General features: G+C 46.1%; 1 protein-coding gene across 1 annotated transcript in view; it reads left to right on the top strand.

Annotated features, from left to right (window-relative positions):
• The window catches only part of SSU72 (SSU72 homolog, RNA polymerase II CTD phosphatase), a 53,669-nt gene extending 31,929 nt beyond the window's left edge, over nucleotides 1–21,740 (top strand). Inside the window, exons 3-5 of the mRNA XM_081871399.1 lie at nucleotides 14,362–14,501; nucleotides 18,248–18,366; nucleotides 21,037–21,740. Coding sequence (XP_081727525.1) covers nucleotides 14,362–14,501; nucleotides 18,248–18,366; nucleotides 21,037–21,138 — 361 coding nt within the window. The 3' untranslated portion in view covers nucleotides 21,139–21,740. The remainder of the gene's footprint in view (nucleotides 1–14,361; nucleotides 14,502–18,247; nucleotides 18,367–21,036) is intronic.
• Nucleotides 21,741–23,518: the final 1,778 nt, after the last annotated feature.

Genomic DNA, 23,518 nt, shown 5'->3' with positions numbered 1-23,518 from the left:
GCTAAGCACCCCAGCTCTCCTCAACTGTTCTTCATAGTTTCCAGGCCCCCTCACCATTTTTGCTTTTTTCTTCTTCTGGACACCTTAGTACTACAGATGCTGTCTCGACTGTTACTACTTGTGACCCGGATACCACTTCTGCAATCTGAGATTGCATTAAGCTGCTTTGGATTGCACATTGCTGGCTTGTGTTTTTCACTTTTGGCCTTAGATGCCCCTCGATCCTATTCACATGTATGACTGCCCTTCCAGATCTCTTCTACCTGATAGATGTGCCACAGATCCTTCATATCTAAATGCAGGTTTTAACATTTTAATCTCTGTTGAGGTGCATCCTGGAGTAAGTTAGCCACGTCCATTAATTTTAATGAGTCTTCTCTGAGTAGGGGTAATGTTGGGTGCAACCTAGAGTTCCGTTGGTACCCTTGACAGATTGATTCAGAACTATTCATGATCACTCATTGGGATCCACCTAACAGTAGTATTGTTAGTATATCATCAAGGATGTCATGGAAGACCTTGTGAAATCCTTCACTGAAATCAAGATAAACTACTGTCATTAGCCTTCTCCTTATCTATAAACCTTAGTAACTCTATCAAAAAAAAAAAGGAAGGGAAAAAAAGATAAGGTTAATTTGGCGCAACTCAGTCTTTATAAAGCTTGCCCTGGCTCCCGGTAATCCATTCTTTTCTAGTTGCTCACATACAGACAGTTTAATCTGTTCTAGAATTTTGCCTGTTACTGACGTTGAGTTGATTTTTCTCTAGCTTCCCAGATTTAACCCCCCCCCCCTTTCCTCTCCTTCTGAAGATATATAGGGACAACATTCATTTCTAGTCACCTGACAGCTGTTGTACCCTGAAATAAAATCTTGTTGCAAGCCCCTTCAGCAACCTGGGATAGGATTCCTCTGGCCCTGGAGACCTGAACTCCTTTAAAGTAGTTAGGTGTTCTCTAGCTACCTCCTTAGCAATCCTGAGTTGCACATCCCTCCTTGCATCGTTAGTTCTGCTTTTCCTGGTCAGACTTTGTTCCCTTTTTGGGAGAAGACCAAAATAGGATTGAATGGTTCCTCCTCTCTGTCAACTCTTAACACTTCTCTCTTTTTTTCCCCCAATAGATTTTTATTGAGATTTTAAAGGTTACAAAAAGAAAAAATAAAGAACATATTTAAACAGAGAAAAAAATAAAAATAAAAATACAGAACAATACAAGAACAAAGGGAAAAAAACACAAAAAGAAGATGCAGATAATTAAAAAAAAAAACAAATCAGTCCTTTACATAACTTTCTTCCTTTGCTTATTTCCTTGACCTCCTCACACCTCCCTTTTTTGTATTCTAATTCAATTAGATATTTCAGCAAATCCTTTCCATCTTTATTTTTATCCTAATGATTTAACTTAATATACTATAATTTTACATTCTGTTCTTTCACCAATTAACAATCCATTTTTACTTAATCCTTTATATCATTTCTGCTAAAACCACATTACTTCATTCCAACATCCTTCTAACATTCCTTAATTTTACAATGTTTCTGTAGATAAACTTTAAATTTCTTCCAATCAACTCTTAACACTTCTCCACCAACCCTAAGTGGCTGTCATTATCCTGCCTTGTTTTTTTTGCTCTAAACATGGCCCGAGAAGTTCTTTTTGTCGTTCTGAGTGTCCCTTAAAAGCCTCTTCTCATTTAGCTTCCCTGATACCATCCTTACAGCTTTGGACCTCTTTATTGTGCTCCTCCTTACTTATAAATCCCTCCATTTCCTATATGTATTCTTTAAAAGTCTCAGTTCCTTGGAGGCTTCCCTGTTCTGTCTGCAAGTGGTAGAGCATCTGCTTTACATGCAGGAGGTCCCAGGTTCAATCCCTGACATCTCCAGTTAGTGTCGAGAGAGACCCCTGTCTGAAACCCTGGAGAGCTGCTGCCAGTCATTGCACACAGTGCTTAACTAGATGGACCCAGTGGTCTGGCTCTGTATAAGGCAGCTTGCTAGGTCCCTTACAAGTCTCCTGCTTATCATTGTTATTGGGAGAGTTCAGATTGTGGCATCTGCAACATACTTCTCTGCTAGACCTCACGAAAAATTTTACATCAGCCGCTGATTTTCACAGCATGTGGTGGAATAGATGCTCAGCGCCTGGACCCAAATCTTTCTTTAGTTTCTTGGACTTTTTCAGGTGGCACTTTAGAAAGAGCAAGCACCAATAAAATCAAAATTAAAGGGTAGTGTCAGGGCTGCCTCTAGGTCCCAGCTCACAGAGGACCAACGCTAGGCTGTCGTAATGTACAAAAGTCTTTATTGAAGTTCAGTTTCCATTTCAAAGCCGCAGCGTGCAGCCCTACGTCTTAAACTCTAGATCGGCGAAGTCCTGTCTAGTCTCCTCCCCTCTGACACCAGTTTAAGATCCTAGCCCTGCTCCACCTTTTCCACTGCTCTCTCCTCCTCTGGGTCCTCCTGCCCGCTGGGGCATTGCCCTTTCTGGACTCTTCCGAGGCTGAGTCGCTTAGCTCCTCCCCCTGCCTCCGGCGGGCTTTAGGACCCGGTTCCCAATCCTCATTCTCTGCTGTCCCGCGCTCCTGTACATTTGAACTTGCCTCTCGCGCCAACCCAGTGACCTTTCTCCTAACCGTTACACTACTTCTGTCACTGCTTCCCTCTGCCGGGATACTGGCCGGATCTGACCTCCCCTCCGTTGTCCGACTCTCCGATGGAGGCGTGGTCAGCTCTGCCTCGTCTTCTCTCCCTGGTGGGGAATGCACTGGCCCCAATGCTTGGGACTCTTCCCCCCCACTCTGCTCTGGTGGGGAAGCTGGTCCTGATTTCCAACTACTGCTCTGGGAGTCCCTGCTGCCCCCTTGCTCCTGGGGCGTTCCCCTTGGGAACCCCCTACCCCTGGCCACTGGCGCCCCCTTCTGTGAATCTTCCGATTCGCTGGAGAGGCTCATGGAATCCCTCGGACCACTGTCATCTCCTACGCTCCCCTCGGATTCCTCCCCCTCGCTCTCCATTTCCTCCCCCTCCTGTGCCTCTGCTCCTGAGCCCCTGACAGGTAGAATAAAATAGCAGCAATGCAGCCTTAAATAGGCGTTATCAAGAGCAAGCAATTGCTGGAGCCGAGTTAAAAATCAAATGGTCTTTGCCTGTAGGGAGTGCCTCATTGGAGACGGTGCCTGAGGAGAGTATTCCACAATAGGGGGCTATCACTGAGAAGGCTCTTCCCCTGCTTTCCACCTGCTCTGTGACATATAGCATGTCCTGTAACATGTGCCTGTTCAAATTCTATCCCATGCAAACATGGAGCTGATCTACTGCACCATGCTTGTGCTTCTTGGCCACCATCTATTTTTACTTACATAAAATAAATACAATTGGTTTTATGCCAGGGAAAATTAGTTCTGACTTAACATCCCATTCAGTCCAATGGGACTTATGCATGTCAACTTCCTCAGAATTGTGCCCAGTCACTGTTCTGTTTTCTGCCACAAATCTACCTTATTTATGAAGCCAGTTGCTTGCATCCCTTTTATTTTGTGGCCATAATGTGTGACTGCAGAAAGTGATGCAGCATTTAATTATTGGACTGTCTTTGTCCAGCTGGAAACACTTGAGTTCAGTTGGGTGGGCTGGCTTCAGTCTTGTATGGTTCCCTCTGTTTTCTCTTCCCTGGTCTGAATTCCCTCAGTCCATTGCTATTTGGGATCTCTTAACGTAGACTAGTTATAAGTGATTCTGTCTGCATTCTCACTTCCGAACATATTCCAGGTGGGCAGCTGTCTTGGTCTGCTGCAGCAAAACTGGTAAAAGCACTTTTAAAAGACTTGCAAATTTATTATGGCATAAGCCAGGTATGGGGGACCTCTGGCCCTCCAGATGTTGAACCACAGTTCCCATCAGCCCTAGCAAGTATGGTCGATGGCCAGGGATTATGGGAGTTGTAGTTCAGCAGCTTCTTGAGGACCAGAGGTTGCCCACACCTGACATATTTTTGTGGGTCACAGTCATCTTCAGTAGATATATTTAGCATCCTGAACTGTAGGTATCCATGTACAGGGTCAGATGGAATTCTGTTTGGTGAGCACAGAGGGGAATGAGGTGGAGTAAGTACACGTAAGTTCTGATCCAGCATTTGCAGAAAAGAAAAAATAGCCCTGAAGGCCCATGATCTTCCTTCTGCCTGCCTGGAGTTACATGATGTTTCAGCTTCATTGGATAGACCCCAGTTCTCCCTCTCGGTCCTACAACTTGGGATCATCCAGCAAGGCTGGAATGTTGGAAAATTCAGGAAAGGTGAAAAGAAAGTACTTATTCATGGAGCGTATAGTTGAACTATGGATTCCATTCCCACAACATGTAGCACTGACCAATTTAAAGGTAAAGGGACCCCTGACCATTAGGTCCAGTCGTGACCAACTCTGGGGTTGCGGCGCTCATCTCGCTTTATTGGCCGAGGGAGCCGGCGTACAGCTTCCGGGTCATGTAGCCAGCATGACTAAGCTGCTTCTGGCGAACCAGAGCAGCGCACGGAAACGCCGTTTACCTTCCTGCCACAGCGGTACCTATTTATCTACTTGTGCTTTGACATGCTTTTGAACTGCTAGGTTGGCAGGAGCAGGGACCGAGCAACGGGAGCTCACCCCATCGCGGGGATTCGAACTGCTGACCTTCTGATCGGCAAGTCTCTGTGGTTTAACCCACAGCGCCACCCGTGTCCCTTTGACCAATTTGGATGGCGTTAAATGCAGATTAAACAAATTTACGGAGAAGACTGTCGGTGGCTACCATCTACAATGGCTGTGTCCTACTTCCACTGTCGGAGGCAGTAAGCTGAATACGGGTTGCTTGGAATCACAGGTGGGGAGAGTTGCTGTGGGGAGATTTGCTCAGGTCCTGCTATGGGTCTTCACATGTAGGCATCCAGTTGGCCATTGTAAGAACAGGGTGGTATTTTAGGTGGCCTTTGGACTGATCTAACAGCCATGCTCCTCTTACATTCTTATGATACAGTTTACTGCAGGGTAGTAGCATTTAGCTGAAGATTCATTTTCATTTAAAACTTTGGAAATGTCAGCCTGCCTCCTCTTCGATCCCTGTGGAGCTCTTCTATTTTCCTGATAGGGTTGCCAGCTGGCCCAAGTAAAATGCTGATGTTTTTTCAACTGGGCTTCTGCTGCCCGGTAACTAATTGGGCTTGACAATTGTGCATCTATCAGATTAAACCTACAAATAAACCTAGCTGAAATGCCACTTGCTTAAGAAGCTTTTTGATTTCACCAGTGGTCTCAATAGTTTACTGCACCTCGATGAAGGTGGGAGCTTAGACATGTTATGTCCTAAAGCATAGCATTACAGTTAATACTCTCTCCAACCGAAACGTCAAACCCCACCTTCCCTTTACAAACTCCCGAACCAGCAGCATTCCTTGAGAGAGAGAAAAATCTGCGTTAGATTTATAATGTCGAGTTGTCCTCCAATGAGGAAGCTTTACAGCATCTGCACTTGGTGGAGAGAAGTTAGGATTGGGGAGAGTCTTAAAAGCTTTGAGGAAAAGCTAGAGAGATCAGGAGGTCTTGAACCACAAATGGTTCTGCAGCCTTTCTGTTTTCAACTGGTGAGTTGAGGAAAGGGAAGCAAAGGCAGATCCCTGCCCCAAGGAGACGACAATCCTAACTCTCAACCGTGGGGCAGATGATGATGATGGGAGAGGAGATAGGGAAAACATTGGCAAGGAGAAATGAAAGTGAACAGATTTTCTTAAGTTAGTTTCATCTTGGTGAAGGCATCATGAAATAACGTGAATTGCACTGGGGGTGCCACCACTGTCTTTTCAGTTGTTTCTTTAAGGGGAGGGGAGCAAAGTGAGGAGGAAGAAGTATACAGTAATAAAAACAGATTTAAAAGTGAGTTTCATATTTCAGGTCGAACCAGTCCTCAGTTGCCAGTATTGTAGTATCCACCCTTGGCACCCAACTGAGTGCCTTCCCTTCCCCTGCAAGCCCTAGCAACCCACACTTGTGGAAACCCTGGGATACGTTCACTATAGCACTAGGTTTAAGCCACTTAGTGGTATACTCATTGCACTGGTATAACTGGTTGTGCAATGGGAAACATGAGTACATTCCCCTAGACCACAGTGCAAACGTCTAGACCAGGCATGGCCAAACTTAGCCCTCCAGCTGTTTTGGGACTACAATTCCCATCATCACTGACCACTGGTCCTATTAGCTAGGGATGCTGGGAGTAGTAGTCCCAAAATAGCTGGAGGGCCAAGTTTGGCCATGCCTGCCCTAGACGGTTGCACTATGGATTGCACAACAAGCTTCTGCCAGCACAACTTCTTGTGTTGGATACCTTTGTTGTGCCAGCTTTAAAACTGCCATCCATAGTACAAAGGGGTCTTGCATTAGTGGGCAGAGAATGTTGGATGCAGCCCCCTGTAATCATTTCTGTGGCCAAATAGCTTCCTATGTCGCTGCAGGAAATCCATTTTAAGCCTTTGGCAGCTTTTGCCCATCCCAAAGATGGGGAAAATATATTTGGCAGTCGTTTCTCAGTTAATCTTAACCGTAGTGTTCACCTTACTGCCAGTTAGCTCTCCGTGGAGCAGGAACAACAACTTCAGTGCATGCCCTGTGAAATGCATTCCTACGTCTACCCAACCATGCGCTAGTTTGGGGTCATGAATAACTTAACAAAAATACCCTTCCTGATTAACTTATAATTAATTATGCAAAGCAAGTGAGGTGTATGCCGCAATGGTCCCTTGCCATTTTATTTTACTGAAAGCTTTTTTTTTTATGTTTACTTCGCTGTTCAGCCAAAGCCACCCCCACCCCCCGAGCTGCTTACAAATGCCAGTGATAAGACAGTCTCAGTCCTTAGGCGTCCAATCTTAAAAGTCACAACAGGAAAGGGAGGAGGAGGAGAAAAGCAACACTGGGCTTTATTTCCCAATTAACTGGATTCTTGTAATGGCCAGCTGGGGTTAAAAGATTTCCACGAGAGGAGGATTTTGTTCCTAGTGTGAAGAAGAAATACTCTTGTGGCAGCTAGACAGTTGATGGCTGTCCCAGTGAAAGGGGGCTGCCTTGCTTGCGGCAGGACGAGGATGAGGAACCTCCAGATGTTGGACTCCAACTTCTATCATGTCCATCCAGCACGGCTAACAGTCAGGGATGATGGGAGTTGGTAGCCCAGAGACATCTGGAGGACTGAAGCTTCCCCATCGCTGCCATAGGATTGCCTCTGTTCCTTGCTTGCTTGGGATGGGAGAGGGGCACAGAGAATGCTGCAATGTTCCTAGTGTCACATCCACAATGTAAGGGGCGGCTACTTGCCAGAATGCCCTTTAAAGGGGGGGGGGGGTTTAAGACACAGCTGTGACTTTGTTGTTGTTTAGTTGTGTCCGACTCTTTGTGACCCCCTGGACCAGAGCACGCCAGGCACTCCTGTCTTCCACTGCCTCCCGCAGTTTGGTCAAACTCATGTTGGTAGCTTCGAGAACACTATCCAACCATCTCGTCCTCTGCCATCCCCTTCTTGTGCCCTCCATCTTTCCCTACATCAGGGTCTTTTCCAGGGAGTCTTCTCTTCTCATGAGGTGGCCAAAGTATTGGAGCCTCAGCTTCAGGATCTGTCCTTCCAGTGAGCACTCAGGGCTGATTTCCTTCAGAATGGAGAGGTTTGATCTTCTTGCAGTCCATGGGACTCTCAAGAGTCTCCTCCAGCACCAGAATTCAAAAGCATCAATTCTTCCGCGATCAGCCTTCTTTATGGTCCAGCTCTCACTTCCATACATCACTACTGGGAAAACCATAGCTTTAACTATACAGCTATGACTAGGCCAAGCATTTTGAGAGTACCCCAATGGAATGGAGCCTCCAGGCTCAGCAGCGGTATATACCTGTAGGGCCACACCACAACTGGCAGCCAATCACATTCATGTTTTGGTTGTGGGCTGCTTGGAAACCTGGCAGGACACCGCCGGCAGGGTTGGGCTGGGAGATCCTTGGTCTGCTTTTAGCAGGGCTCTTGGTGTTAAGCATTATCATCTTGGACCCAGAAGCATTATGGGTTGTTTTTGGTTTTTTTAAGTATATAGGAAGAAGCTGGGGGGTGCCACAAGGATTTCCTTCTCCGCAGCAAAGCAAAATAACAACATGAACATCCCACGTTTTTTCCTTCGAGAAGCTCATGGTGGCATACATGCCTCTCTCCTTATCCTCACAACAACCCTGTGAGGTAGGTTGTGCAGAGAAGGTGCCTGCAGCCCAGTGAGCTTCATCATGGCTAAGTGGGGCTTTGAACCCTAGACTCTCAGGTCCTAGTCTTGACACTTCACTAGTGGCATGGTGAAGCTGGTATTGTAGGCAGGCTCTATATGCTTGCCAGCACCTGAAGAGCTGGATGGATCAGTTATCTGACTGATCAGCTTCCTTCTGAACTGAGGGTGCCGTGGGTGCCAGTACTCTTGCAGAGTGGTAAGAGGCAAGGCCATATTTAGATGGCTCCCAAGTGAGCTACTTCAAGCAGGTTGAAGGTTTGTCTGAGCTTAGGACAGTCTCCAGAGTGTCCCGAAGTTACCCAGAACGCTTCTTTTTCTCCTCTGTCGTAACTCCCTAGCCCTTGGACCCATCTTTCTGAAATTTTGCAGGCTACTTTCCTGTATTGGCACCTCTCCCAATACAGTGGCACCTCGGGTTACAGACGCTTCAGGTTACAGATGCTTCAGGTTACAGACTCCGTTAACCCAGAAATATTACCTCGGGTTAAGAACTTTGTTTCAGGATGAGAACAGAAATCGTGCTCCGGCGGTGTGGCAGCAGCAGGAGGCCCCATTAGCTAAAGTGGTACTTCAGGTTAAGAACAGTTTCAGGTTAAGAACGAACCTCCGGAACGAATTAAGTACTTAACCCAAGGTACCACTGTATATACCTTTTACATAGCAAGAGGCATTTCTCACAAAGCCACAAGGAAGAAAATAAACTTTTCATGTACTTGCCCACAAGACTGTGGACCTATTCGTTTGTTTGTCAGCCCCTGCCCACTCAGGTGGGGCTACTTACTGTGCCTGCACATTTCATCCAATTCCATCAAAAAGGGGGGAGGTTTAAAACTTCTTTTAAAATTACCCCAAAATAGTGAATTGGGGGGAGGCATGATTCACCCCCTGGAATCAGGACTTGGCTGGAAACCCTAAGCTGATTTGGGCATCCTCCGAATAGGTTAGGAGCAATTTGGGCTGTTTTCCAAAGTGCAACATCAGGGTCTGAAAAAGAGTTGGCACACTCTCCTAATAAGCAGGAGTTTAGAAAGATTAGGAGATCAGGTTATCACTAATTATCTATTATACACCATAATATGACAGGTTTCATGTGCTAGATTGACAGCCCTTAGTTGCACTGGAAGGGAATATTCAGCCTCCCTTTGCAGAGTGAAAATTGTTTTTAAAAGGCTCTTAGTTTACAGCCTCCCTTAAAAGCCTTAATTGATTCATTTTGATGCCTTCTCCTTATAAAACATGTTTTCTGATCTTATATAATTTATTTCAGCTTTACTAGTCATAGCAGTAACTCAGACTTCTCACCACTGGAGCTCCTGTCTAGCATTCACTTGTGTTGTTGTTTTTGAGATTTTCACAGGCATTGCTGATAAGGCTTTGAGTTCATCTTCACAGTCTTAAGGTTCATTCACTAGAACATGAGACTCTTAATATCAGGGTCATGGGTTTGAGCCCCATGTTGCGCAAAAGATTCCTGCATTGCAGAGGGTTGGACTAGATGACCCTTGTGCCCCCTTCCAACTCTACAGTTCTGTGATTGTATGACTAGAAATGTGATCCCCATCAATAAATGAAAGAAAAACAAGAATTGGGATGCTAAATTTTGAGTTTCACTTTCACTTGGCAAATGCAGAATGCCTGACTTAATCCAAACAGAAAACTGACATATGACTGTTTGAAAGAACATCATAGATTTATTATTAACGATTTATTATTATCAGTAGTAACAATTTGCTAGAATCAATTTAGATTAAACATGTTTTTAACAATTTGAAGTAGTTACTTGACATTCCTTCCCCACCACTGTCATTTCTCAAAAACTGGAGCATCTAAGGGAATTCTGCGCTGATTTATCTCTTGAGCGAGCTGAACTGGATGGGAATTAACTTCCTACTAAAATAACACAGAGGGTTTGCTTTGAAAAACAAGAGATTTTGCTGCATCAATAGAAGATGGGGTAGTGGTGGGATAACACAGGCAAAACATTCCCAGATAGTTCTGTACAGTACTAGTTGCCCTCAAATCTCTGGGAGAAGATAAGAGAAGGAAGATAAACATGTTCCAGAAGGGATGCAGCAGTGAAAAGACAAGGACTCGGTTCTTCTCTTCTGACCACGAGATGACTCTTATCCATGCCCCTGCTCTGAAACGGTGAACGAGACAGACAAGATGTTTTGTGTACAGGTGCGTCATACAGCTACACTTAAGGAGCTGGGATGCGCTGTAGGTTTCTGTTGAGCGTAAACTCTTAACCCACAAGGCAGCCCAAAGAAGTGGTGTCTGCGCTGCGGGTTGCTGGAATGGTGGTGGTGGTGAAATCTTAGCTGCATGTGAAACTTGGCAAACTTTCACCATTGGGGAATGATAATCGCTACATTGCAAACCTCTTTGCTCTGGGAGAACCGGACTGTGGCACTGGCCCACAGGGCAGATTCTCCATAGACAGGATGGGACAAGGGTGAGTTTCTCCCCTTCCCCCAGAGGCTACTTTGAACAACACAGTGGTGGCCTTGGCTCGATTTATACACAAAGTGAAGCAAGGGTTTAAAATAAAACTATGGTTTGCAACCCTCACAACCACTTTGCCCCTCTGCTGCTCCTAACTGGGCGATTCAGGGGAGGAAATAACCTGGGAGCCTGGCTTCTTGCCATGTTCAAACCCAGGCTTGTGGTTTGTTTCCCTCTAAACCAGGGATTTGGAACCCGTGGCCTTTCAGATCTGTTTGGACTGCAACTCCCATCATTCCTGACCTTTGGCCATGCTGGCTGGGGCTGATGGGAGCTGTTGTCTAAAACATTGGGGAGCGGGAGCCTGGGGTGGAGGAGCAAAGGTTCCCCATCCCTGCTGTAAACAACTCATGAAAAGTAAACCACGATGTGTTATTGGCTTGCGGCTCATGATTGATTTGGAGGAGATGGACCGCAAGTGCAGGCTTGCATTATCACAGTGAGCCAGACCCTGGCTTGTTTCTTCCCCCGTTCTGCACAGTTGCCAGCAAAGTGCCCGTGCGCGTCAAACCATAGTTTTGTTTTGTTTTGTTTTGTTTTGTTTTGTTTTGTTTTGTTTTGTTTTGTTTTTTATTTTATTTTATTTTATTTTATTTTATTTTATTTTACTTTACTTTACTTTACTTTACTTTACTTTACTTTACTTTACTTTACTTTACTTTACTTTACTTTACTTTACTTTACTTTACTTTACTTTACTTTACTTTACTTTACTTTACTTTACTTTACTTTACTTTACTTTACTTTACTTTACTTTACTTTACTTTACTTTACTTTACTTTACGTGTTGCATGCGAACTGTCCTGCAACATACTCTGCTGCAAACGCAGCTGTTAGAAAATGTTCAGGTAGGGCTGTGACTAGCCTGCGGCCCTTCAGAAATTGAGGGACTCCAGCTCTCATCAGCCCCAGCCGGCAGAGCCAGTGGTGAGGGGTGATGGGAGTTGTAGTCCAGGAGTAGCCAGAGAGCTTTGGATGAGCTGCCCCGGCCGTGGAGCCACACATGAAGGCCATCAATGGCTACTAAACACAATGTCTCTGTTCTACCTCCACTGTCGGAGGCAGCATACTGGGAATCCTAGGTTCAAGCACTGTTGGCACTCAGGTCTTGCTTTCAGGCTTCTCATAGGCATGTGGATAACCACTGTGAGAACGGGAGGCTAGACTATGCGGGCCTTTGGCCTGATCTAGCAGGGCTGTTCTTACATTAAGGGGACCAGGATAGGATTGCACAGTGAATGCCTTCCAGGTGCCGTGCAGGAGACAGAAGAGAGGGCTTGAGCCCTGGAGGAACTGTAGGATCCTGTTCCTTGATGCCATCCATCTGGCATCATCTATATCAGGCTTCCTCAACCTTGGCCCTCCAGATGTTTTGAGGCTACAATTCCCATCATCCCTGACCCACTAGTCTTGCTAGCTAGGGATGATGGCAGTTGTAGGCCAAAAACATCTGGAGGGCCAAGGTTTAGGAAGCCTGATCTATATAGAGGGCAGCTTTTCCTTTTTGCAAGTCCTACCAAGAACAGTAAAGGATACGTTACCACATCTGGTAGAAGCAAGAGCTAACCTCTCAAGTTGGTGCATGCGGTATTTTCCAGTCTAGGGTAGGTGGGTATGGCTTGACCGAAACACAGGTCAAAAGGGAAAGTCTGGTGTGGTTCTCTGCTGTAGCTTTACAATATTGAGTCCCCTGCCCCGAGGAGCTTACAGTGTAAACAACGGCAACAGCTAAGTGGAAAAATCAAAGGGGCACATTTAGGGGATGCTATCAGAGTGGACCTGTGATGATTCAACATTTTACAAATAGATAGATAGATCCAGAAATAAATTCCACTGTGTCCTTTGAGGCTAAATATAAACACATCTATTGGTTGCATTTCTTTCCCATATTTTTCTCTTAAGGAGCTCGAGGCGGTGTAAATAGATCTCCCTTTCCTCATTTGAAACCCACAACAACCCTGGGAGGTAGCTTAGGCAGAGAGGCACTGACTAGCCCACAGACACTCAGTGAGCTTTGTGGCTGAGGGGGTTTCCGAACCCTGGTCTCCCAGGTCCTAGTCCAACACACTAACCACTGTACTACACTGGTATTGTGAATTGCAGTCTTGCTCACGCTGGAGTGTGATGGAATGTTTGGGTACTGATTTTGAAAGCTGAGCTTATTTGAAGCTCTGCGTGCTTGTCTTTAGTGAGTTCAACAGGTTCAGTACGACGTTTGCCCAAACAGAATCACGGGCAGCTGCCTTATCCCAAGCAAGACCTGTGGTCTGTTTTGCTAAGTATTGCCTACACACTTGGCAGAAGTTGTCCAGGATATCAGCCCAGAGTCTGTCCCAGCACGATCTAGAGATGCCAAGGATTGAACCTGGGACTTTGAGGCGTTTTGCAATGCAAGACAGATGCTCTAACCACTGAGCCCTTCTCCCGTCATGGAAGTATGCTTAGTGTTGTATCTGTGGTTCTGTTAGCTAAAGCTGTAGTCTAACGCCTACCTGCAAAAGAAAAAAGTAATTGGCAATAGAATTTGACTTTTTAGACAGCCTTTTTCACAGCTGGCTGGCACATTTGATAATCTTTAAACTCCATTTGATACACTTTACTGGGGGGTGGGGGGCATTAGTGGAAAGATAGATGCCTGCTGCTCAGGAGTTGGCAAAGGAGGAGGTTGGGACAAAAGTGGTTGTGATCGGATAACAAGTGAATGTAGTTATATGGACTTGGATGTGATTCTATTTGGGTCATCACTGTTTAATTCAGGGATCAGAAACCAGGGGCTGCTGCAGATACTGGATTTCATCTCTGCATAATCCCCAGTCACTGGCCTTGATGGATGGGCCTGATGGTCTCGTAGACCACAACGTCACAAGGACACAGGTTTGGGGATGGATGTTTTAAGATTTTCAGGTCCCCCATTTCCAGCTATAGACAGCGCATTGGACCAAGTCGATATGTGTGAAATCTCAGGTTCCTGACTATTTCAGGTTGGTTTGCAAGAAAGCAAGTTTCTAGTCCTTGTGACTACCAAGAGTGCCAGGGAGATTTTAAAAGCAAAATGAAGCTTTTTTATTTTATTTTACAACAGAAGCGCTTATAAAAAAAATTGAGGTAGCAAGCATCGTCATAAAAAAGAGGGCTTTTCCCCTTCTATGTCAGATAGGTGGGGGTTCTCTTTCCATGAAGCCGGCTGCTACAGCATGCATTATCAGAAAAAAAAATGATGTTGTGTTTCTTGTGTGAGAAATGTTTTACTTGTGTGCGAATTCAATCCACACACTTGTCATTTTAATCAGCTAAACCGTTTCTTGGCTTCTTTGATCTCTAAGCCTTATTTTACCACATAGAGATTTCATATCCTAGGAGGAGTGCAAGGGATTGTCTTGTACGTTCAAAGAGTTAAACTTGGGAGGGCAAGGGGAAATCTGATGGGATCGCTTGTTCCAAATTTACCTTATCCCCCACCCAACTGTCTTAAGTGATTCCCAAACAAACAAAATGTAACCACTAAAATCAACCCCAACGACAGCAACCTTTTTGACTTGTAAGTTCCTTAACCCTGGTAACATCAGCTATACACAGAACGGGATTTTGCACATGTTGGACAGAAACAAGCGGATCAAGCCACGGCCGGAGAGATTCCAGAACTGTAAAGACGTCTTTGATTTGATCTTGACGTGCGAAGAAAGGGTCTATGATCAAGTAGTAGAAGGTAAGGAGCTGAAAGTTGTTTGCTTTAATGGCAAGGACCAGTATGCTATGGTGCCAGGGGTGTGGGAGATGAATATGGCCCCCTGGACTTTTGTATCTGGCCCCTTGGGCACTCTCTGGGCCACAGCCCTCCTGGAATTCTTCTAACATAACTGGAATGTGTCCTTGAACTGTTCATCCCTCTAGCTTGCCTGAATAGAGAGAGAGAGGAGTGTTTGTGTGATTTGCCTCTGGCCTCCGGAATGCTCCTTGTAAGGGAATTGGCCCCCGAGCTAAAGAACGTTCACCACCGCTCCTTAGCTGTTGGCGTACTGGACTAGGACCGCAGAGACTTTGGTTCAAATCTTCTCACTTCTCAAGCTTGCGGTGTGACCTGCAATCAGTCGCTCTTTTTCTTTCTGGCCCACTTTGCAGGGGTTGTCGTGAAGATGCATTTGCTGGAGGGCAAATTTTTCACAGAGGCTGAGTGGCCGTCTGTACTTGTGTTGCAGAACGTCCATCAGTCGGGGTTGGTCTCGTCTACCTTTAAAGACCTTTCCAACTCAAAGCCTCTTTGTGATTCCAAACAGCGTTGAGAGTGGGCAGCGGAGACTGCCTACCATTCCCCTGAACTCTCTGAAGAAGGGATGGCGTAAAAATATGATGGAAACAATCTGGGCTCAAACTCGGATGGGGTTGTGTGTTCTGTGGTTCAACAAAGGTTTTGAAGAGAGAATCCTTCCTGGGAACTACACACCTAGGAAGCACCTTCCCCCCCACAATCACAGTTCTGCTGCGGGAGCAACGGAATGCAAATCCAATTAGGTTTCTGCAGTGACGCTGCATTCCTGTTAGTGCAGCATTTATTCTGCTCTGCTATCCTGCTGTTCCTCCAAAGAGGCCTGGGAATCTATGCATTGGATTATTTCTGTTTCACCCTTGCATCAGCCTGGGGTTGGGCTTGAGAGCAGATTATTGGCCAGCTCTTGACTCATTGACTTTTGTGGCTGAGCAAGGATATGGAGGTAGGCCTCCTTGGTCCAGCAGTCTTATTTGCTGGGTGAAGTCCCAATGGCAGCTTGCATATCCCCAAAACAGGAGACAGGCGAGAGCACAGATTTGCATCCAGTCTCCATTGATGAGAAGCTTCAAGGGCCCCACTTCTCCCTTTACAAACCACGCATGGGACAGGCTGCTCTTCAAATAGAGGACTGTCGTCTGGAAAGTAGGCCATGTGGCCATCCTAGGTCTGGGCCTTCCTCACAATGGAATGGGCCCATTATTGTCCCTGCACATTCGTTTGCCCTCTCCCTGAGTACATCAGAAGGGCCTCACTGGCTCCAAAGGTCTGTCTAGTTCCACCTTCTTATATCCCACAGTGGCCAATGAGATGGCTGCAGGAAGGTAATTGCCCTCCCTCGCTGTCACTCATAAGAAGTGCCCTGCAGGTAACTGGCATTTGGAGGCACAGTACAGAGGGGGAGGACGTGCCCACAGTGACTGGTAAGCTACCCAGCACTGTCCATACAAAGAGCGTGAGGCCAGCAAGCAGCCCTCGCAAGGGGGAGGAGAAAAGGATGGCCTTTTCTGAATCACAAGCGGGAAGAGACACTGTTGCACTTGCGGGCTTCCCATAGAACAGTGTTTCTCAAACTTGGGTCTCCAGCTATTGCTGGACTACAACTCCCATCATCCCTGGCTAGCAGGACCAGTGGCTGGGAATGATGGGAGTTGTGGTCCAACAACAGCTGGGGACCTATTGCCATAGAGGCTCCTGTGGTTGGCCAAAATCAGAACAGGTGCTAGACTAGTTAGGCCTTTGGCCTGATCCACCAGCCAGGCTCTTATTGAGGCTCCCGGCTAGGTTAAGGAACTGGACAGGTCCCTGACGATGAAGGCCATTTTCTGATTCAAGGGCACACAAAGCCCTGCACAAAAACAGAACAGTGCCTTTTGTTTCAGGAGCCCCTTCTAGGTTATGGTAAGGCAGGTCCGTAAGCAGCAGCATGGCATCGGACTTGCTGTTAAATGTGGCTCTTCCTCGCTTTTTAAATTTAAACTAGGCATTTATACAGCTCTGGCTAAGCCTTAAAAACAAAAAAACCCAGCCTGGTTGGTGGTGTTGGCAGATCTGCCGCTCAGCGTCTCTCCAGCTCCCTGGCTTCACCTCACCCCCTGCTAGGATGTGGCAGATCTTCTTCAAATTTAGGAAGCAGCCGAGCGGACACCATGGTGTCTCATAAATAAAAAATGCCCGAGGGCAAGGTGGGTTCCTCACCGGCCAGACTCTGCCTTCACTCCAGGGCTGTCCACTCAGTTGCCGCAGAGCTCAGAGTGCATTACAGGGAGCCGTCTTGGAGCCTTCGCCGGTTTCCTTAATGAGCCGCCGTGCCGAGAGATGAATGAAATCTTCACTCTTTGCTTCGGGGGGAGCTGTCCTCCTTGAGACAGAGGGTTCATTTTGCAGCAGTTGGGGAAGGCGAAGGCCGTCTGCTTGCTAATTTCCACCTCCCTTACCCTCTTCCCTCTCTCTTCTGAATGCAATTCTTCACATAAGTGGCACAGGAGAGAGCCCGAATCCCCGCTGGCAGTCCCCGCTATGAACAGATGATGAGATTTTTAAGCTGGACTGCCTCGCTTTGCTTGGCCTGATCTGCAGGAAACACTGTTCAGGGACGGGGAGGTGGACCAATTTCTGAGCTTTACATTTGCAGGTCAGCATCTCGAGGCTCCTTAACGCTGCCTGGGAAACGGTGTCTCTATGGCCGTGCCGGATCCGTGTACGTGACGGCATTGTCTGCACACCGGTCTTAAAAATAAGCAAATCTCCTGTCCTGCTGTGGGTTCTGTTGGCGGAACAAGAGAAAATGCAGTTATATTAAGAGAGATGCAGTACAACACAAATCTAGGCCCACATTCCCTTCTCAGCGCCCTTCTGGGGGCTGCATGCAAGTGATAGGCAAGGCTTGAGACAAACGTGGGCCGAGCAATGAATGTCAGTGTGTTACCTTTTTAAAAAAATAGTAGGCTGGTTTCTACGCTCGCTCTTCTCTATTTACCTGGATGAATAAGAGGTGTTCAGCGCAACTCAAGGACATCTTCCAGCCAGGCAGAAGCACTCCAGGAGAGTTTGGAGCAGGGTGTTGCTTGGGGCCCAAGGGCCAGAGTTTATAGAGGGCCACATTTGGTTTCCCAATCCTTTCATTAAAAAGAACCAGCCAATTGACCACCAGATTAGAAGCCTCAAAATTGGGATTCCACCAATGTCTGTGCTGCTGTCAGACCCAACGCAAGGAGTGTTTCTTCAAAGAGCCTGGGGAAAGAGGCCTTAGCTCAGTGGCAGAGGCCCTACTTTGTCCAGGGTTCAGATTCCCAACACCTCCTGTTTAAAATAGTTTGGGCAGCAAGCAGTGGGAAAGAGCTTGCCTGCATTCGTGGAGAGCCACTGGCAGTCAAGTTACTAGACAGGCAGAGTGCGGACTCCTGCACTCCTTAAGAGGCTTTGCATTATTTTAATTCCAGTTGCCCAAGACATGCAAATGTTGCTCCTTTCCTTCCCCTGATGTTGCCCTTGCCAACCTGGCACCCCCCAGACGTTGTTGGACCCCCAACTCCCCATCAGCCCTGACGGTTGGCCAACACCGGCTGGGGCTGATAGGAATCAGATTCCCAACAACATCCAGAGGAGACACGGGTTGCCTACTGCCAGTTTGAAGGCTTGATTTCGACCTGCACCCAAAACCACTTTTCTTTGTTTTTGCCCCTCAGACTTAAATTCTAGAGAACAGGAGACTTGCCAGCCTGTACATGTGATCAACGTGGACATTCAGGATAATCATGAAGAGGCTACGCTGGGAGCTTTCCTTATCTGTGAACTATGTCAATGTGTAAGTATTTTGATTTTGATTTTAGCCTTTTTACTCCAATCTCCTCTTTGGGGTACCAGAGGATGCCTTTCTCCTGTGGTGATTTTGAACCCCTGCTTCTGCTCCTAATAAACCTCTGTGAAGCTCACAAGCTGGGGGTGAAAGTGAAACGCTTCCCTTCTTGCTGCTCAGAGGTAACACTGCCCCTGAAGATGGCTGTTCCATTCCTCGCTATCCATAAAGACACCCACCTGGACCAGCAGCCTTGCAGCAGCCGGCCCTATCCCTCCAGGACAGTGGCCTTCTGCTGGTGAGTTAGGAACCACCAGTGGACCGCTGCCATGATCCAAGGCAGGTTGCAACGGAAGCACTTCTACCATGCAAATGCTGAAGCAATGCCCCTTCCCCAATGTATTTGTGCCAGCTCTGGAAAGGTTGAAGGTCTCTGTTCCAGCGTAATCTGAAGCCAGAGGCTACACCTCCCTCCCATTCATCCCCAGCATCTGCTTGGGAAGTTCAGATCGCACAGCCAGTTCTTACCTTTGGCAGCCATGTGTGTGTGAGAAAGAGCGCTATATCGGCACATGTGCACAAAATCATAACACAAGCAGCCTTCCTTCCTGGGCAACCTTCTGAGGGCCAATTGCCAGGGGCGGCCGCAGCCAGATAATAATAATAATTTATTATTTATACCCCGCCCATCTGGCTGGGTTTCCCCAGCCACTCTGGGCGACTTCCAACAGAATATTAAAATATAATAACCCATTAAACATTAAAAGCTTCCCTAAACAGGGCTGCCTTCAGATGTCTTCTAAAAGTTTGGTAGTTCTTGTTCTCTTTGACATCTGGTGGGAGGGCGTTCCACAGGGCGGGCACCACCACCGAGAAGGCCCTCTGCCTGGTTCCCTGTAACTTGGCTTCTCACAATGAGGGAACCACCAGAAGGCCCTCAGCACTAGACCTCAGTGTCCGGGCAGAACAATGGGGGTGGAGACACTCCTTCAGGTATACTGGACCGAGCCAGAGGGTGAAAGCAGCTGGAACACCAAAGCAGCGGCTCTTGCCTCTCTATCCTCTGCCCTAGTAAGCAAGAGGCATTGTCACGGTTTCAAGGGCGCTTTCTATCCAGGCCAAAACACTCAAGGAAGGGTGCCGAGCAGAGCCACTAGGAAGGGTGCCCAGGGAGAGAGGCAGCTTGAAGGGCTGTGTTTGGCCCCCAGTTCCCCACCCTTGCTGTAGAATCTAGGAGGCAAGCATGGAAGTCCCTTCCTTCCACTGCCCGTTGGCCATTGACGCACTATGCTCCGTTCCAGGGTGTTGCTTGCTCTGTGCGCAATTTGAGCAAAGAGCGTTGTATTTGCAGCCACCGTGGCTTTTTACCTGCCCAGCCTGCCATTGTGAGCATGTAGGGAATTAAGGCGAAACCCCGAACCTTGAACGGAGCTGAGGCATCTTCTCTGCTTCAAAGAGAAGAAAAGAAACCAGCTCACTTCTGTGTTGGGTTTGTTTTTTGTTTTTAAAGTGGGTCAGCCCAGGGCAGACTTGGGAATAGAACTGTCCTCTCCACGGGGTCCCACTCCTGCGGAAACTAGGCCACTCTGCCTGCATCTGAATGGAGCGTCGAGGAAAATGAAAGAAAGGCTTGAGCTCCTTGTCCGCTTGTCAAGTCTGGAGGCACTTTGTTTGGGCCAAATGAGGAAAGGCTGCTTTCACTCCCGGTGGTGTGTGATTTGCGTGTGTGTGTTTCGAAGCAGGTCCAGAGGCTGTTAGAATATATAAAAAGTATATATTTCCAGATGTTTCAGAACTTCCATCACCCCAGTCTGCTTAACCGGTGTTGGGGCCCACGGTTGAAGAACGCTGGCTTGGGGGACGGTCCTAGGGTCTGTTCCTTTCGCGAAGCTTATGCGGCTTTCTTAGGCATGGGGTTAGCTGACGCAGTGCCTTCCACGTGTTTTGGAATGCAGTTCCCATAACTCCCAACCTTTGGCCCTGCTGGCTGGGGCCGATGGGAGATCATGGAATTGTAAGAGTTGCAAGGTGCTCGTAAGGGTCATCTAGTCCAACTCCCTGCAATGCAGGAATCTCAGCTAGAGCATTCATGGCAGATGACCATCCAATCTCTGCATAAACATCTGAAGGGCACCATGTTGACTATCCCAGGCTTAGAGCAGAGGTGGGAGTCCTGGGGCCTTCCAGTTGTTCCCATAACTGCATCCTGACCATTGGCTGGGGTTGGCCCCAAGCCCAACAACATCTGGAGCATCATCGAGTTCTCCATCCCTGTTCCTTATTAGATCCAGGGTGGAGAGCCTTTGGCCTTCCAGGTGTCGCTGAACTACAACTCCCATCAGCCTCATCCACCATGGCCATTGGCCCAGGACAGTGGGCATTTTAGTTCAGCAACACCTGGAAGGCCAAAGGTTTCCCTGCACCTGTTTGAGATGATAGCACATGGTCTTCTTGTAGCAGACATTGTTTCAGAAGAGGTGTCTGCCCTCCTGGTGCACAGGAAAAGTGCTTCTTTTAAGGCAGGTGGTGGCAGAACTCTTCTTCGATGGGTGCTTTCCATTGGGTTTTTTTCTTTTTGTTTGCACTTCTCTTTTTTGTAAGAGAACAGAGCAGCACAACCCTCCTTTCAAAATAAATACTTGAGCCCTAACCCTTCCCCTCTTGCCTGTTTGCTTCCAGATACAGCATACGGAAGACATGGAAAATGAAATAGACGAGCTGTTACAAGAATTTGAAGAGAAAAGTGGAAGGACTTTTCTGCACACGGTCTGCTTTTATTAAAAGCACACCCGCCTCTTCCTCTTAGGCCTTACTTGCGGATGAAAGAAGCATGTGTTAGTTCTGAATCTACTGGACTGTTTTCTCCCTTCCTCTCGGAGAAGTCGACTTAACAACCTCTTTCATTGTTGCTGTTTAATTTCTCTCCCCAACCCAACCCGCGCGTGTGTTCGTTTTTTGTTATTTTTTAAATTGTTTGTGGGATGTTTCCACGCAGAAACACAGATGAACTTTGTGTGTAAAATGAAAGAAATTCTTTACATGAAACGCTGCTTTATTTAAGAGATTTTTTTTAACGAAAAAGAAATCAAGGTTTTGTTTAACTCTTCCCGCCTCCCTCTCTTGGATGCCCTTCTTTAATTGTTATAAGTAGGGTTTTAATTATAAAGAGAATATATGCAGATGATATCATTTATATTTTCCACCGTAAATATCTTATTTCAGTTGTTGGATGTTGGGCGGGGCAGCAGTGAAGGGGAGATGCTTTTCTTTTAATGCAACAGAACTGAACGGCTGGGATATGCAAAGGTATGAATGGGACAATTAATATCTGTATAATATTAGGAATGAAAATTGGAAGTGTCCAATAAATATAAACTGCGCCATTTCTGTCCTGTTCCTTGTGTTCATATAGAGATGTCTAATATATCTTCCTATATACGTAAACATGAAGGTTTTCGTCGCACAGCCACTGTCGGAGGAATTGTAGTGCCACATCGCAATCCTAGAAATGCATGAAGCTGAGGTGCAGTAGGGGAGCAAGACTGAAGACAGGTTGCACAAGAGCGACCACTGCATGAGAGTGAGATGAGGGAGAAACTGATGGGGAAATTGGTGGTTTTATTTTATTTTATTTTTTAAATGATATTTATTAGAAGTTTAAAAATACAAAAAGGAAGAAAAAAAGACAGCAAAAAATTTAACGAAACGTACAATACAATACATAAAAAAGAAAAAGAAAGAGAAAAAACATACAACAATATCCATAAAAAAAGAAAAAAAAGAAAACAAATCCAATATTCCATATCTTAATCTTCCAATTACTTGTTTCATTGACCTCCTCACACCTCCCTTTTTGTACTCTAGTTTAATTATTTGTTTCAGCAAATTCTTTCCATCTTTCTCAATTTTTATTAGGTAATTTATCTTAACAGTCTAACCTATTAATTAACTCAACAAATCCTTTCCATCTTTCACTATATTCTGTCATTCAGTTTACCTTAATTTATTTTAACCTTATCTTACCATAAAATACCTTAAAGCTTAAAACTTAATACTTATTTATACATAACTCCTTATATCATTTCTACTAAAGCCAAATAGTTTCATTCCAACATTTTTCCTAATACTCATTAATTTTTCACTAATTCCCCAAATAAATCTTTAAAAACTTTCTTCCAATCTTCATCCAGCGTCTCTTTTTCCTGGTCTCGGGTTATGTCAGTCCTTATTGTCCATTTCTTCTAGTCCATCAACCTGGTCATCTTGTGTCCGAGGCTCTAAAGTCTCTTCCATGTCCCTTCTGCAGATCTTCTTCTTGTTTGTACTTGCACTTTACCTTATCTTTTGTTGATCTCTTTCTTAATTTCTTTCCTTTCTCATTGAGGAGTAGGTCTCGGGGATGTTCCAACTTGAAAATATTTCCGTCTCTCCTCAGCAGATCGGCCCATTCCCCACAGTCCCATTCCCCACAGTCAACAGTATAGTCCAGAAAATATTTAAAAGCATGTTTCAAAGTCCCTCCAAACTTAAGGACCCCCACAGCTCCAGACCCCCCCTGGCCCACTCCAGATTCAACCTTCAACAACAACGGCTTATGCTCCTGTAGGGCCTCGGGCTTTACTTAGGGTTCAACAGCAACCTCCTCCCTTATCTTCTGCATTTGCACTTGCTCTATCAAATCAGGTTCTTGAGTTGGCTCATGGATGATTTCTGTATAAGAATTCACTGTTTGTCCAAAATTTTGACTGCAACAGTCATCAAATCCATCTTCTCATGCATCTGCTCCAACAATGCGCTTGTCTTGCAAAAAGCAAGCACCAAAACTTCTTCCAAACACATTTTTGTTCAAGGTCACAGTCTGTTCCCAGGATCCTAATCACCACAGCTGGAAAGTCCCCAGGTCGACTCCAGTAACAATTTAACAAACTCCCTCTAGAGGAGACAATTTCTATTTGTATCCATCTTTTGAAAGCAGATCCAACAAAAGAAAGTTACTTTCATTTTTCGAGTTTTTAGTTTCTTTTAAATGCAAAAGGAAACATTGGAGATAATTTGTTTCTCTTCTTTAGCTATCTGTCAAAAGATGTTCCTTTCACAGTCAATGAACTTCACCAAAAATCTGTCTCTGACACCCTGTTCCCAGGTTTGAGACGGTGGAAAT

Source organism: Podarcis erhardii (genome assembly GCF_964252035.2).
Source record: "Podarcis erhardii genome assembly, chromosome: 7".
Lineage (NCBI taxonomy): Eukaryota > Metazoa > Chordata > Lepidosauria > Squamata > Lacertidae > Podarcis > Podarcis erhardii.
This window is presented reverse-complemented; position numbering and strand designations above follow the sequence as displayed.